Source organism: Lipotes vexillifer, unplaced genomic scaffold (assembly GCF_000442215.2).
Source record: "Lipotes vexillifer unplaced genomic scaffold, Lipotes_vexillifer_v1.1 scaffold477, whole genome shotgun sequence".
Taxonomy (NCBI): domain Eukaryota; kingdom Metazoa; phylum Chordata; class Mammalia; order Artiodactyla; family Lipotidae; genus Lipotes; species Lipotes vexillifer.
Window position 1 is genome coordinate 1543100 of NW_006770652.1, and position 15432 is coordinate 1558531.

The 15432-nt window shown below is 36.3% G+C and overlaps 2 protein-coding genes across 5 annotated transcripts in view; one reads left to right on the top strand and one right to left on the bottom strand.

Annotated features, from left to right (window-relative positions):
- Positions 1-9104, top strand: part of IRAG2 (inositol 1,4,5-triphosphate receptor associated 2) — a 37331-nt gene extending 28227 nt beyond the window's left edge. The window contains exons 12-18 of the mRNA XM_007446273.1: positions 2248-2395; positions 3301-3344; positions 5059-5121; positions 5239-5288; positions 5585-5686; positions 7867-7974; positions 8861-9104. Coding sequence (XP_007446335.1) covers positions 2248-2395; positions 3301-3344; positions 5059-5121; positions 5239-5288; positions 5585-5686; positions 7867-7974; positions 8861-9104 — 759 coding nt within the window. The remainder of the gene's footprint in view (positions 1-2247; positions 2396-3300; positions 3345-5058; positions 5122-5238; positions 5289-5584; positions 5687-7866; positions 7975-8860) is intronic.
- A 232-nt stretch (positions 9105-9336) lies between these two features.
- The window catches only part of DNAI7 (dynein axonemal intermediate chain 7), an 82846-nt gene continuing 76750 nt past the window's right edge, over positions 9337-15432 (bottom strand). For 3 of the 4 annotated variants that reach the window (XM_007446276.1, XM_007446275.1, XM_007446274.1), the window contains 4 exons: positions 14546-14760; positions 12977-13144; positions 10906-11019; positions 9337-9873 (listed from right to left, as the gene is read on the bottom strand). In XM_007446276.1, coding sequence (XP_007446338.1) covers positions 9595-9873; positions 10906-11019; positions 12977-13144; positions 14546-14760 — 776 coding nt within the window. In that variant the 3' untranslated portion in view covers positions 9337-9594. The remainder of the gene's footprint in view (positions 9874-10905; positions 11020-12976; positions 13145-14545; positions 14761-15432) is intronic. The other variant, XM_007446277.1, reaches the window with a different exon arrangement.

Sequence of the window (15432 nt, forward strand, 5' to 3'; positions counted from 1 at the left end):
TCCGCAACGGGAGAGGCCACAGCAGGGAGAGGCCCCCGTACCGAAAAAAAAAAAAAAAAAAGTGGATGAATAATATTAGATCTATATTATCTGTAAACATTATTATGCCCGTGTAAATTCTATTCACAGCAGAGACAGTAGTCTGTTATGATGTCTTTTCCTTCTTTGCACAATGTTCATGTTCTTCATGGAGTTAATCATTTTCCTTTGCCATGATTGTTATGCTTAGTTTTCTATTTACTTATGTCTAATTTATTCTCAGCCTCTCCCAGGGAGTCTAGATCTCACAATACATTCAGACTCATCAGGTATTCTGTCAATTTCTTCATTGAGATGTTGCTTCCAGAGATTTTTGACCTGTCAGTCTCAACTGACTGATCTTCAGGCTTACCACAAAAGTCTTAGGAATTCTTAAATGAAGATTTCTTTCACTTCTTTCTTGAGTTGAATCCCATTTCCTGAATCCCATACCTCCTTCTTTGCTGGCTTACTTTTTTATTTTGGTGGAACATCTCACGCGTTTTTCTGAGGGAGAGAATGCCTGGGAGGTAAACTTTTAAAAATGTTATATAACTGAAAATGGCTTTATTCTTTATGTCTTTACGGTAGCTGGGTGAAGGATTCTAGATTAGAAATCATTTCCTTCATAATTTTTCATCTTCTTCTTAGCTTCTGGAGTTGCTATCAAACTTTGATGCCATTCTGACCCTTGAACTTTTGTTTATAACCCCTTTTTACTTTCCAGAAGCTTTTAGGGTATCCTCTTACCCCTACTGTCCTTCCTTGGCATGGGTTTATTTTCAACCACTGTTTTAGGTCCTAAGCTGGAAAGTTATTTCTTGAGTTCAGGGATTTTCTTGAACTGTTTCCTTTTCTACATTTGATGGAATTTTTCTACATTTTCTATACTTCTTGAATTCCTTTCTCCGAACTGGTCCTTTCTTGCCTGTTTTCTACATTTTTGTCTTTTTGCTCTAGTTTCAGAGAAATTTCCTTAACCTTATCTTGAAACTCTTCTCTTAAGTTGCATATTTTTTTTATCATATTTTTAATTTCCAGACTTCTAAAATTCTCAGAATGTTGCTTTTTAATATCTTGTTCTTATTTCATAGATGCAATACTTATTCTTACTTTTCTGGAAATATTGATAGTTTCATTGAAATTTTAGTTTTTTCTTTTTGTTTTGATTTCCTTTTCTCAGGCTAGAGGCTTTCCTCTGACTAGTGATGACCCACTATACAGCTGACTGGGAGCTCTGTATATGTTGGGTGGGGAAGTTTCTTGTTGCCTCTGAGCTTCACACAAGCTAGGTTGTGTCACTGGGATACTCTTAACGTTGGTAGTTTTAAGACTGTCATCTTGCGATGTTAGATTCCTCAGAGAAAAGTCTTCCAACTGCCAGTCTTGAGAGTATAAGCATGGCTACAAGTGTTTGATAGTTGGAAGAATAAGGCTCCATATCTCTAGATTCAATATATATATAGACTTTTGCTTAAATCTGTTCTTTTCTGTATGATCCACTCACCATCAACTATTTGTTACTGCTCAATCCACAGACACTCTGGTTAACTCTCTCTAGATAGCCAGCTTTTGTAGTCTTTCACCAAAGTGGTAGAGGGGCTCAGCTGACCTGAGTAAGGGAGGGGATCTGTGGATCTAATCACTTTTTACACAGATTTTCAACCATTTCTTCTGTTCTATCTTCAAGCTTAATTCCAAAGGCACCACTAATTCCTGAGCATTTGCAGCTTTCTGTGGTATAACCCAGGTGGCTTCTAGGTTTTTCTTACTGCTTTTTTTTAGGGTTCAGCTTTTCAGGTCTTAGTCATTTACCACCGGTCCTTCTACTTGGCAGGTGTTCAAAACTTTGTCATATCCTCTTCCATTCTATTTACCCTTGTCTATTCATGCCTTAAAAAAAAATCCCTTGTCATTTTTGTAGGATTTAAGGATGGAGTGAAGATAAGTGCATGTGTCTCATTCACTGTCTTTTAACTGCGTATCAAGAATAGTATTTTCAATGTAAATTTGTTCTTTTTTTTTTTTTTTTTTTTTCCGGTACGCGGGCCTCTCAGGTTCCGGACGCGCAGGCTCAGCGGCCATGGCTCATGGGCCCCGCCGCTCCGCGGCATGTGGGATCTTCCCAGACCAGGGCACGAACCCGTGTTCCCTGCATCGGCAGGCGGACTCTCAACCACTGCGCCAGCAGGGAAGCCCTAAATTTGTTCTTTTTTTTTTTCCTGCTAGGAAAGTCGGGTTAGTAAAGCTGTCGAAGTGATGATTCAGCATGTAGAAAATCTGAAGAGAATGTATGCCAAAGAACATGCTGAATTAGAAGAACTAAAACAGGTTCTTTTGCAAAATGAAAGGACTTTTAACCCTCTTGAAGATGAAGGTAATAAAAGTTTAAGATAATTGTATGTTATGTTTTTCTAACTTTCTTCTTTTTCATTCTCTCTCTTACTAATTATTATATAATCTTTAGTATAAGACCCTTATGTTAAGATTATATTAGAAGGATATGATATATAGAATATAAGAAACAACTCATTCCTGTTATTTATATAGCCCAGAGTAAGATGTCAGTTAGAAAACAAATTAGGAGACAAGATGGACTTTATGGTAGACACCAAGATTTCATTAAAATGATGACATGAGAGAATATAACTAATCCAACTCACTGAGTTGACTCCAGGGTTGTCTTCCTTAGGATATGTTAGAATTGGCTTTTTCTCCACACATAAAGCAAGGCACAATAGCATAAATGAACCACTCTTATCAACAATGGTTTTGTATCCCTCGAACAAGGAAGGACTGTGACAGAGTAAGCTGATGAATAGATTGGAAAATAGGGAGACATCTGAGACCATGGAGAATATCTTAACAGAAGGCTTATATAAACCTTATAGTTTTACTTTAAATAGACAGTATGAATGTTTATAGGCAGAATTTTCATTTTAATGATCTGTTCCCTCTTCTTGAAAAGTAATAACATGTGATGATCTTCTGATCTGTAATTTTGAGCTCATTGATTCAGCAGACATTCATTTAGTGCCCCCTCTGTGCTAGGCAGGCATTGTGGACATTGGCAGTGACATAGAGGACTGTATTCCATTGGTTCAGATTACTAACGTTGTGAATCACCAAATAAATGATAACCAGATATTTATATTGCTCAGTAGTGTCTAGGGTCTTAAATAAATATTTTCTAACCATTGCTTTTCTTTGTAAAGAATTAAGACCATTGCGTTAAATTGCACATGTAATTCCAAAAATACACAAATGTGTTTTCCCTTTCAGGTGACTGCCAAATTAAAAAACGTTCAGCTTCTCTAAACTCTAAGGTAACAAATATCTATCAAATGTTATAGCTGAGATGGTTTTAAAATATTACTTGAAGCAACATGGCTTTAAATCATAAAACAACAGTGATTTTAATTCATATATATGTGTTATGTATATATACATGTGTGTTTATGTTTATATGTGTACGCTTTTGTACTTCTTGCAATATTTGTATATCAATTAACTTTGCCTGGCAGCGAGAGGAAAGCCAGTATAACGATAGTTTCTCTCTCATGTGAAACCAAAGTTGGGAATGAGCAGTCCAACGACGGCAGAGCAGCTTCACAGAATCCCAGTCCCCGTCTCTCTTGCCAAGTCATCCACCTAAGCGCTTTGCTTCCATCTCATAGTCTAAGATAGCTTTGTCATTTCTGGGTACCAAGTCCTGGTCATTATGTTGAGTCCTGCTCCAAGAAAAAGGAAGAAGCAAGAACGGGTGTTCTCTCTACCTCTGAAGACACTTCCTAGAAGTCCCAGATAACATTTCCCTTTTCATTCTTTGTTGGAAATAAGATGAAGACAGCTTTTGTTCTGGAGGCTGTATGCCTAACTAAAAATTAGTGGGGTTTGTTACTAAGTAGAAGGGGAAAACAGGATATTGAAAGTCAACCAGCAGTTTTTGTCAGTTTGAAAACATTTCACTGAATTTTTGAGCAAGGGACTTTAAAATCATTCCATCCAAATCTTTTTCACAGATGAGGAAATGAACTTTCACCGAAGTTAAGTGATTAGTTATGATCCTGTAGTGATAGAATCATGATTAGAACCCAGGTTTTTGGACCACAATTTGATATTTTTGATGTTCACCTAACCTATAAAATTAAATTAGAAATGGTGGCTTAAGAAAAGAATTCACTTAAAACGTCTTCAGTTTATTTCCTGAAGTTCTACTTATTTAAATGTGAAGAGCCACACAATATAACATTCTCCTGTACAAATCTCAAGGCTGAGGTATAAACACATCCATTCATTATAATGTCATACTCATCCTTAAATGTATTAAATGGAAAAAATGAAACCATGAAAAAAAATCCCTAAAATAGGTGCATATTTATCTCCTCTTGAGTTGGAGAAAACCTTTCCAAGCATAAAAGAAATGGTAGCAAAAGAGGGGAAGAGATGAGGGACTTCCCTGGAGGTCCAGTGTTTAAGATTCCATGCTTCCATTGCAGGCGGCACGGGTTCGATCCCTGGTCAGAGAACTGAGATCCTGCATGCCACACGATGTGGCCAAAAACAAAACAAAACAAAACCAAAGATAACAAAAAAAAAAAAAAAAAAAAAAGAGAGAGAGAGAGAGAAAGAGATGAAAAGATTTGGCTACATTAACAATAAAAAAATTCTGCCAAGAAATATCATTAACAAAATGAATATAGGCAAAAATCCTAAACAGGTGGTTCTCAGAGCAGATATGTACAGGGTTATTTGGCATAGAAAAACAGTGTTCAGTGTTACTAGAAACCTAAACAGAAAGCCTTATATTCCTTACTTGATTGGCAAAAATTATCCATTGTTGGAGAAGGTAGAATATAAATCGGCAGAATATTTCCGGAAGGCAGTCTGGCCATAACAAAATCCTTGAAAATATGTCTCCTGTTTAACTCATCAGTGGTCAAGTACATAGATGTGTACATTCAAGAATACCCATCAGTGTTTCATACAAGGATAAAACATTGAGAATTTTCTAAGTGTACATTTTCCCCCTTTGGGTAGCCATCTTCTCTTCGAAGAGTGACCATTGCCTCTTTGCCCAGAAATATTGGAAATGCAGGAATGGTAAGCAAATCCCTAAGTGTTCTTAGTCAAAAGAAAATTTATTTTCATATGACAGAAATATAAATTTACTTCACTAAATTCATATTTTATTATTTTCTTAACATCTGAACTTTAAAGGTGGCTGGGATGGAAAATAATGACCGATTCAGTAGGAGGTCAAGCAGTTGGTAAGTGTAATTTTATGGTCGCTCTTTGGGAACCTTACTGTTTTATAACTGGGCTAAAGTAAATGTTTGAAATAAGTGATATAGTAACATTTGATTTGTATGGAGTATATTCAGAATAATTATAAAAATTGGCATATGTTCATGAAATTATTTCTTATGAAATAAGCATTATATGAATATGCCAAGGAAAAAATAAGAATGTATCGTTTTTGTATTGATTTAGGTAGTGGGAAATAAATTGGTAATGGCTACAGAAGTATTTGATTTGACAAGTGGCTATAATCGTCTTTATTTAGGCGTATTTTGGGGTCAAAGCAGAGTGAACACCGTCCCTCATTACATCGATTTATTAGCACCTATTCCTGGGCAGATGCTGAAGAAGAAAAATGTGAACTAAAGTAGGTGAAGCTTGATGTGTTTATTAACCTGATGTGCCAGGCATAAATAGTGGGGATCACTTTTATTCTGTGGAGATGAGGTCAATGCTGCATCATCAAAAAGATCGTTCATTGTTTAAGACTTTTGTGAACTATAAAGTACTATATAAATGTTACTTGCTAATACATTCACTCTCATAGCACTCAGTACTTCAAGGTTTGAGGTCTTCAGTTAGAAAAGAACCTGGAATTTGCCAGATATGTGAAGAGAATTTTTTTCCCATATAGGTATCTTGTCATCAGGGGGAAAGTTCAATAAAGAGCCACGGAAATAAAATTTTCATCTACTTAGATGAATTATTTACAACATATAATGTAATATGTAATATATGTGCATTAAATATACATGTCTTCCCTTTAAGTAAATGAAGACTAGGGGAAACATAAAACTCTACATTGCTATCTCTATATCCAGCAAGTTAAACAAATAAAATATACTCCTATAATGAAAGGTAGAGGGCAAGAGGGAGGGACAAGAAATATACTCCTATAATGAAAGGTAGAGGGCAAGAGGGAGGGACAAGAAGAAGCCTCTAAATCCTTGGGTGACATTGGACAAATTGCTTAACCTTATTTGGTCTCAGTTTCCTCGTCTGTAGAGATCTTAATGAAATGATTTTATGTTGATTTTATAACACGTTCATTGCGTGCCTGTTACGTGAGACACACTACGCTCAAGCTTAAGAGATATAAAGATGAAAAAGACATAGTTCCTACCCTCAAAGCCTTTATTTTTTCCTTAAATAATCCTGGGAGTCTAATTGCATGTATTGAACTCTTTTTAGATTTAGAGTTAACATAATGGATATTTTCTAATCTGGGTTAAAAAAAAATCAAGAGTTTCCTTGAAAAGATTATAATCTATTTAAAAAGTTTTGTCAGTATGGTATGATTTCTACTGAGAAGTTTTCGCAAACGAAAGACTGAAACCTTGAGACTCCTACAAGAATTCTGGCTTTTGTTGCCTTTAAAAACCAAACTAAAATCTATCACATGCATTCCCTATAGGTGTTTGACTGAAAAACAAAAACAAAAACTTTGAGACACAATTCCCTTTGGCACTTCCCTTTGGCAGTTCCCTTTGGCAGTAAGTTTGGGATTTCAAAATTCAAATCCAACTAGGGACTCATCAGGGAACATGAAACATGGAACATGAACAATGAAGCAAGTTTTGTTCAGGTAAAGGACCCCTCTTTAGATAATATGATTTTATTTAAATACAGTCAACCCATTTGCTACTTCCCAGCTCACTGACCACTAATAGTTTATTTTAGGTAGTTTTATATCAAACATATCTTCATAAACATGTTTAAAAGTATTAAGATTTTTTAGAGAAAGAAGAAATGACACTTTGACGTTATTCCACTTTAGCACTGCTCAAAAAACCTACAGAAAAAAGAGTAAAATCAATTGTTAATGAGAAAAATTTTATGATACGTTGAATGAAAAATACACAGAGGGAGAAATATAGCATCCACATTTGCTTTTTAAAGTGTAGTTACTAATACACACACAGACACACACACACGCACATGCTGAGATGGAAAATCACAGTAACAACACTGGTTAATTATGAGTGGTGAGAATTGACTAACTTAACACGTTCTTTGTAAATCTCCCCTTTTTATTTGTTCTTTGGCTAGCATCCCAACTTTCTACAACAAACATTTGCTATTTTTCTAAATACAGAAAGTTACTTTAAAAAATTAAATTCCTGGGCTTCCCTGGTGGCACAGTGGTTGAGAGTCCGCCTGCTGATGCAGGGGACACGGGTTTGTGCCCTGGTCCGGGAAGATCCCACATGCCGTGGAGCGGCTGGGCCCGAGCCAAGGCCTCTGAGCCTGCGCATCCGGAGCCCGTGCTCCGCAATGGGAGAGGCCACAACAGTGAGAGGCCCGCGTAACGCAAAACAAAACAAAACAAAACAAAAACAACAAAAAAAAGAAAATTAAATTCCTATAAATGGTTAAAAATATAAAGTTGGTGATTTGACTTTTAGAATTACTATTTATCAAATCTTTCTAAAGCAAAACGAATATCTGTGAGCTTCCTTAGTAATACAGGAAAATTTAGCAGTATCTTATAAATAATAATAGCACATTATCCATAGTTTAATATTTAAAAACAATATTTATTTACAGAACTAAAGATGACTCAGAACCACCTGAAGAAGAAACAGTAGAAAGGACAAGAAAGCCAAGTCTTTCTGAAAAGAAAAATAGTCCATCAAAATGGGATGTCTTTTCAATGTAAGTTGTCTACTTGCTAAATGATACCATTTTGGTGGAATGGGGAAAGGTAAGGCAGGGTTAGCAGAATTAATCTTAATCAAATCACTTTACTAAAAGACCTTTCAAAATGTTAAATTTAAGATGAATAACAAACTCCATATGGTGTTTAACAATTATCCCTGAACCTACGAACTACAAGAGGCAGGTGAGTTCACAGTGTTAAGAATTTGGCCTTGGAACCAGATGGCCCAGGCTTGAATTAGCTCTCTGACTCTGTGTGACCTGGGCAAGTTCATCCATTTTTGAGCACTGATTTCACCACCTATAAAATAGAGATGATAATAGTACCTATGTCATTGCTTTGCTGTCATGAGTAAATGAATTAGCACATGTAAAACACATAGTTAACTATTTTCAAAGACTTATATGATGCTGTAATAAGCTTTTTGGTGGGTGTTTCTAAAAGGAATTTTAGCGTTTCAGTACAGCAAAAGTCCAGGGTATGGTGAGAAATAAGTGACATGTTTATAAGTACATATATCTTGCTCTACCCAATGAATAACATTATTTCTTCTACCCCAGGAATATAAATTGCCTTCCTTGATTGAAAAAATGAACTTAATACTCAAATGTACTTGTTAGGAGTTAAGTAATGCCTAAATCACATAATTTTCAGATTCTTACCTTAGCACATCATTTCTTTAATTCTAAAAATTATAAGGGGTGTGGGAAGCAGATTGTGGCCAAAGCCAAGAGGCTAGATCATACTATGTAGCTTATTACAAGGGGGTTTTGGTGGAATTATGCAGGGCAGACGCATGACTTGATTATTGTTGACAAAAGGAGTGTTTCTAATAACAGATTACTGTGATTACCACATGCTGATTTTGTGTTTTCCTTGTAGTTATAACACAATAGCTTCCTGGACAACAAATCTCAAGACTTCCATCAGAGAGGCCAGTAAGGCACTCTGGCTTTCTGTCGCGTTCGTTGTACTATTTGCGGCACTGATGAGTTTCTTCACAGGCCGATTTTTCCAGAAGTCTGTGGATGCTGCTCCCACACAGGATGGGGACTCCTGGATGTCTCTAGAACATATCTTGTGGCCATTTACCAGACTCCAACACAATGGGCCACCGCCAGTGTGACTGCAGCACATCCTAGTGTGCTAATGCTAATCTTGATTTTTAAAGTTTCAGTATCTGAACTTTGTAAATTAGTAGCTTTTAGCTGGGAAATTATAGCATGGAACCAGAGGTTCTCAGAATGACTGTAAGATATTTTATATCCCCTCTTTTTGTGATTACCTTCCTAACTAAAATACAGTGGGGAGGAAGCCCACCTATATGATTTTTTTTAATGAGCTTTTTGAGGAGGAGATATTGTTTGTTAAAATTTATTGAAATAAAGAACCATTCAAATTTTCATACAGTGAATGTTGGAAGTCTCAGTAGGTCACATATGCATAAGGAAAAAAACCCTAATTCTTAGAAAATAAAATTTGAGTGTAAAATGCTGATTAGATCATTTTAACAGCCTATTTGGCATATATTCACTCATTACACTTTATTGTAGAAATACCGGATTTTTCTCCAAGTTGCTTCATTCTTCATACTGAATAAAATTTATCAGTGGGGATTAAGAATAGCTGAGTAATCTAGTTGAGAGTAGCATGTGGCATACAGAGTCAACAAACTGGCAGTTGGAACACCTAATTTTCTTCATTGCTTCTTTAGAAGCAAAATCCTTAACCATGTGATATAAAGTAGAATGAAACTCAGTTTCTTCTTTAAGGGCTTCAGAGAATGCATCACTGGATTCATTGATTTTGAGACTTTGTGCCCTATCACCACTAAACATTAAAAGGGTCCAATTAGGATTTTGAATGGGTTCTTCTTTAGGAAGGTGTTCCCTCACCTAAGGAAAAAGAAAGAAAAATATGTTAATAGTTCCCTCTTTTATTGGGTATTTTGACAGTAGAGTATTTTATTTGAAGGGCTCAGTTGAGTTCCCTGAATTGCTAAGATAAAAAGAAACAGTCTTAATGTCCCATTTTTTTTAAGGCATGAAACTGTTCATCAACTTATCAAAATGTATTAAAATTCCTTAAAAAATATTTATTGAATGGCTTCAAGTGTCAGGTACTGTTCTAGGTGCTGCGGATAAGACAACAACAAAGAAAAAATAACTAAACGTATTAATAAGTAACTAACAACTGCAACAGTAAAAACCTTGTCTTCAACGAGCTTATATTGTAATAGGAGAAACACACAATGAACAAGATAGATAAATATGGTGGCTCATTTATGCTAAAATATTCATCAGTCATCTTGTAGAATTTGATAAGATACATTCTTTATCAGGCAGTAGGAAATGTGCCAGAAAGTTAAATTGGAGGCCTAACCCTCTCAGAGGAGAAAGTCTGTGAATCATAGATATATTCACGTGAAAGGCTGACATTTGTTCCTCAGTTGATGTAAAGAGAGATAAGGTCTCTAAGCCTGAAATCAAGAGCATTTGATACCATAATGGACAATGAAAGTATAACCTTTACATGGTTTGGTTTTATTTATTTATTTATTTTTTGGCGGTACTTGGGCCTCTCACTGTCGTGGCCTCTCCCGTTGAGGAGCACAGGCTCCGGACGCACAGGCTCAGCGGCCATGGCTCATGGGCCCAGCTGCTCCGCGGCATGTGGGATCTTCCCAGACCGGGGCACGAACCCGCGTCCCCTGCATTGGCAGGCAGACTCTCAACCACTGCGCCACCAGGGAAGCCCTGGTTTTATATTTTTGACAAAATTAAAGAAAATGAAGTTGTAAAACTCCATTTTGAATGTTAATCTTTTTCACCTTTTTAAAAGGAGAAACCATGGTCTACATTCATTTAGCTTTTGAGTATCTTCTTTTGGAGCACAAAATAGTTTATTGGGGTTTTTGCATACTATACCTGAAATACAACTTTGTTAGAATCACATACTGTATTCCACTTGCTCCAACCAAATGCAAAAGCAGAACTTAACAGGGCCATTTGTCGATAAGCTTTCACTTCTACCAAAGGAAGCTGTCAATATACAAACAAATAGAGTTGATCGCAGAGCCTCTCTAGTCTCCCTTCCATCCTTGGCCTCCTACAGTGTGGTCTGGTCTCAACACAGATCCATTTAAATGTAAGTCAGGTGAAGTTAATCAGACAGAGAAGACAAATATATGATATCACTTATAAGTGGAATCTAAAAAAATGGTACAAATGAACTTACTTACAAAACAGAAATAGAGTCACAGATGTAGAAAACAAAATTATGGTTAACAAAGGAGGAAAAGGGGGGGGAGGGATAAATTGGGAGATAGATTGGGATTGACATATACATACTACTATATATAAAATAGATGACTAATAAGGACCTACTGTACAGCACAAGGACCTCAATACTCTGTAATGGCCTATATGGAAAAAGAATCTAAAAAAGAGTGAATATATGTATATATGTATAACTGACTCACTTTGCTGTAGAGCAGAAACTAACACAACATTGTAAATCAACTATAATCCAATAAAAATTTAAAAAAACTGAAAAATAAATAAAAATTCAAATATTAAAAACATAAAATGAAATGTAAGATTACATGACTTCTTTCTCAAAATGGGGCAACGGCTTCCCTTTTCAGAGTAGAATCCAAAGTCCTAACAATGCTCCACAAGGGCTTCTGTGGTCTGACATGCCCCGTACACCCCATTATCTCTCTGACCTTATCCCCTGTTCTTCTCCCTTTGCTCTCTTGGCACCCCAGCCTCCTTGCTGTCCCTCCCAACCTCAAACACACCAGGCCACGCCCTCTGGGCTCTTTCCCCAGGTCTTCTCTCCACCTGGAAGCTGATATCCTTCCAGAGATATCAACTTGGCTAAATTCCCCACCTTGAAGCGTTGCTCAAATCTTGTCTCCTTATTGAACCCCTCTCCCCGCTACACCCTGTTATTGTAACTTTCCTTTTCCATACTACTTAGCACCTTTTGGCATATAAGATAATTTTGTTTATTATGTTTGCTGTTTATTTTTGCCTCCCTCAACTAGAATGTAAGCTCCACAAGGGCAGGGACCTGTGTTTTATTCACTGTTTCCTAAGCATCTAAAACAACGTCTAGAATATAGGTGTTCAGAAAAAAAAAAGTCTTGAGTATAATATTCTGAAACGATGACTAGTATATGACATTCAGCATTTGTAGAGTAACTGGCAATTTGAGTTACTAAAACTAAGGTTGGTTTTTTTTCCCCTACGCATATACGTATGCACTCTTATTGACAGGATTATTTTCGAATGTTGTGTCTACCTATATTGCCATTTTCTGGTATATTATAAACTCGCTCTTGAGTATAGAACTCTTCTGCCCAAAACACCTTTCATGATTAGAAGCCACTTTGTCTTCATTCATGCATCGTAAATATTTGCTAAACATCTATTGTATTCTAGAAATAGGCTTGGTGCTAGAAGAATCAAAGCTGATTAAGAAACGGCCACCCCCCTCAAGGAGCTCGCAGTTTAACATGGAAGGATCTCATTTCACTAAACTTATGCGTCATATGAAGCTGTACACAGACAGGGAGGCTCTGTCGAGAAATAGAAGGAAGTGAGTTTGGTGGTCCTTGTATGTCTAATTTTGCCTGACTATCGTATTTGGGAAACTGCTGAGTCATTTACTCTTTTAAGAAATCTTACACATATCCAGTCTGGAAGGAGAAAGAAAGCATAGGAAATGGGAAGTTGCTCAGACTCTACCTTTGCACTAAACTGACCAGCTGTGGTTATGCTCCATGTGTCATTATGAAGATCATACAATAGATTATTAAATTTGAGAGAACCCTGGATTTCTGGTCATGCTATTTATTCCTTCCTTTCTAACTAGAATCTTATATAAGTGAATATAGAAAACCATTGGTGTACCTTAAGATTTATATAAAATTTAACACTTGCTAACATTCTAAATGTCCAGCACATTAAATTTGGAAAGATTCATTCTTACCTTATAGTTTATAACAACATAAAAGTGAGAGTGTCCAGTAGGGAAGATATTCAGTCCAGCTTCTTTCAAAGCAATAATGAAAGAAACAGGAGTCATCCACTTTTCTTCCAAAATAGAGGAATGCTTTTTGTTATTTAGTTTGATTGACGCTAACATGCAGAGGTTTTCCTAGTTTCAATAAGAAAAAAGGGTTTATACAAGTTAAAGAAACTATTATCATTCTAGGTCCAGCTGTTAGGTTCTTTACACTATTAAAACAAAATCCTATATTAAAAAGAATGCAGGACAGATATGTTTTAGGCCTGATACGAAAGCTCCACCCGCAAGTCTCCACGTTACCTTAAGCAGTTTATCAACTCTTCTTGGGCTCATCTGAGCAATCCAGGGACCGAACTGAAGGATCTCTCAGGTCTCCTACTTTATAAATTATGATCTAAGAATACTACATGTGCTCATATTGATATATAATAGCTATTTGACAGCAATCATGTTGCAACTTTTAAGGATCATAATTTTTTATACATATGTAATAAAATTTTAACATAATAATGCAAAATTATTATTCAGTTTTAAAGTTTGCAAAGTGGCGGGTCTTCCCTGGTGGTCCAGTGGTCAAGACTTCATGCTCCCAATGCAGGGGTCCCGGGTTCAATCCCTGGTCAGGGAACTAAGATCCCACATGCTGCAACTACTGAGCCCTCATGCTCTAGAGCCCACGTGCTGCAACTAGAGAGCCTGTGCACCACAGCTACTGAGACTGCCTCAATGAAGACCCAGCATGGCCACAGTAAATAAATAAATAGATTTATTTAAAAAAAATGTCTGCAAAGTGGCAATTTGAAGGTGTACAGAGTTCACATCTCTCACCTGACTTTAAAAGCCAGATTTGATGATATTCTAGCCTTCCTGCCACAGTCATAAGGAATTTCAGGTTATCTCTTTTTTTTTCCTCTCTCTCTTTTTTAAAACAACTTTCATGAGGTATATCTTACATATCATAAAATTCACCCAAGTGCACAGTCCAGTGATTTTTTTGGGTAACTTTACTGAGTGGTGCAACTATTAACCATAAATCAGTTTTACAGCATTTTCATCCCTCCGATAAAATCCCTTGTGTCCATTTACAGTTAATCCTCATTCCCACCCTCAGCCTCAGGCAACCACTAAATCTTCTTTTTGTGTCTCTAAATTTCAGACTGTGTAATTTCTGAGTGATGAGCAATGGAGGCACTCAAAAGGGATTTCAAATGGCTAGCTGATAAGATCAGGAAGCCTCTTTAGAGTGGATCAAAAATTCTGAAAGTCATACTGCAACCAGGCTTATAGCTTCACCAATTGTTCTATTCCTAGTAACTTCAGGGTACAACTTCGTACTTTACTTATTACATGCTATTTCCTACCTATTTAATTTATATTTCATTTAGAAATTATAGTTCAAGGTATATTGTAAATAGATTTATAAAAGACACATTTCAATATGTAAATCAGCAGTGATTGATTGCTTTGACACACTTACAGTCATCAAAGAGATTTAGCTCTTTGACATGACTTGCTATAACAGCAGTTTACCTTAATTTGTATTTGAATCTCAGTAAATACTGTAGTCACAGTCAGAAGTACTTTGTTCACATCAAGTGGTCTTAGCTCCCATGACTGGTATGGCATATTAACATGAGCGTCTTGAATCAAGGTAACAGGGCCAAAAGTTTCCAGGCTGAATGTTATAAGTCTGTCTTCCGATTTGTAAGATACATTGCTGATGCCATCAGTTTTCCAGTGTTTACCTTTATAATTAGGAAGAATGTGACATTAGTTCCATTTTTTCCTCTGCAAAAATAAGAATGAAACCACTACCATAACTGCAATATGTATAAATTGATTTTTCACATTTAGAATAGAATCTCCACAAAAAGCCAGCTTTGCTGGGAGTTTCTTCCTGTCTACAGGATCAAGTCCAGACTCCTCAGCACAGTTGTGAGACCTTTAGAATGAAGGTCTGATTCTGATTTCCGGCTTCCTCCTTTGCCACTTCTAAGACCTCTTTCCAGCCACACTTTTTCTTCTTCTGCAACAACATCATATACCTCTGAGCCTCTGCACATGCTTTTCTTTCTTCCTAGAGGACTCTTCCTTTATCTCTTAGAGAAACTCTCTTCATCTTTCTTTTTAAACAAATTTAAAATTCACCTGTCTTGAGTATGCGATTATTTTTAGTAAATTTATCGAGCTGTACGACCATCATCACCATCCAGTTTTATTCAGTTTTAGAACACTATTATCCTCCAAATAAGATCTCTTATGTCCATTTATAGTTAATTCCCATCCCCATCACCAGCCCCAAGCAACTATTAATATACTTCCTGTCTCTAAAGATTTGCCTTTTCTGGACTTTTCATTAAATACAATCATATAATAGGTGGTATTCTGTGTCTCTTACAACTCAATAATAAAACACA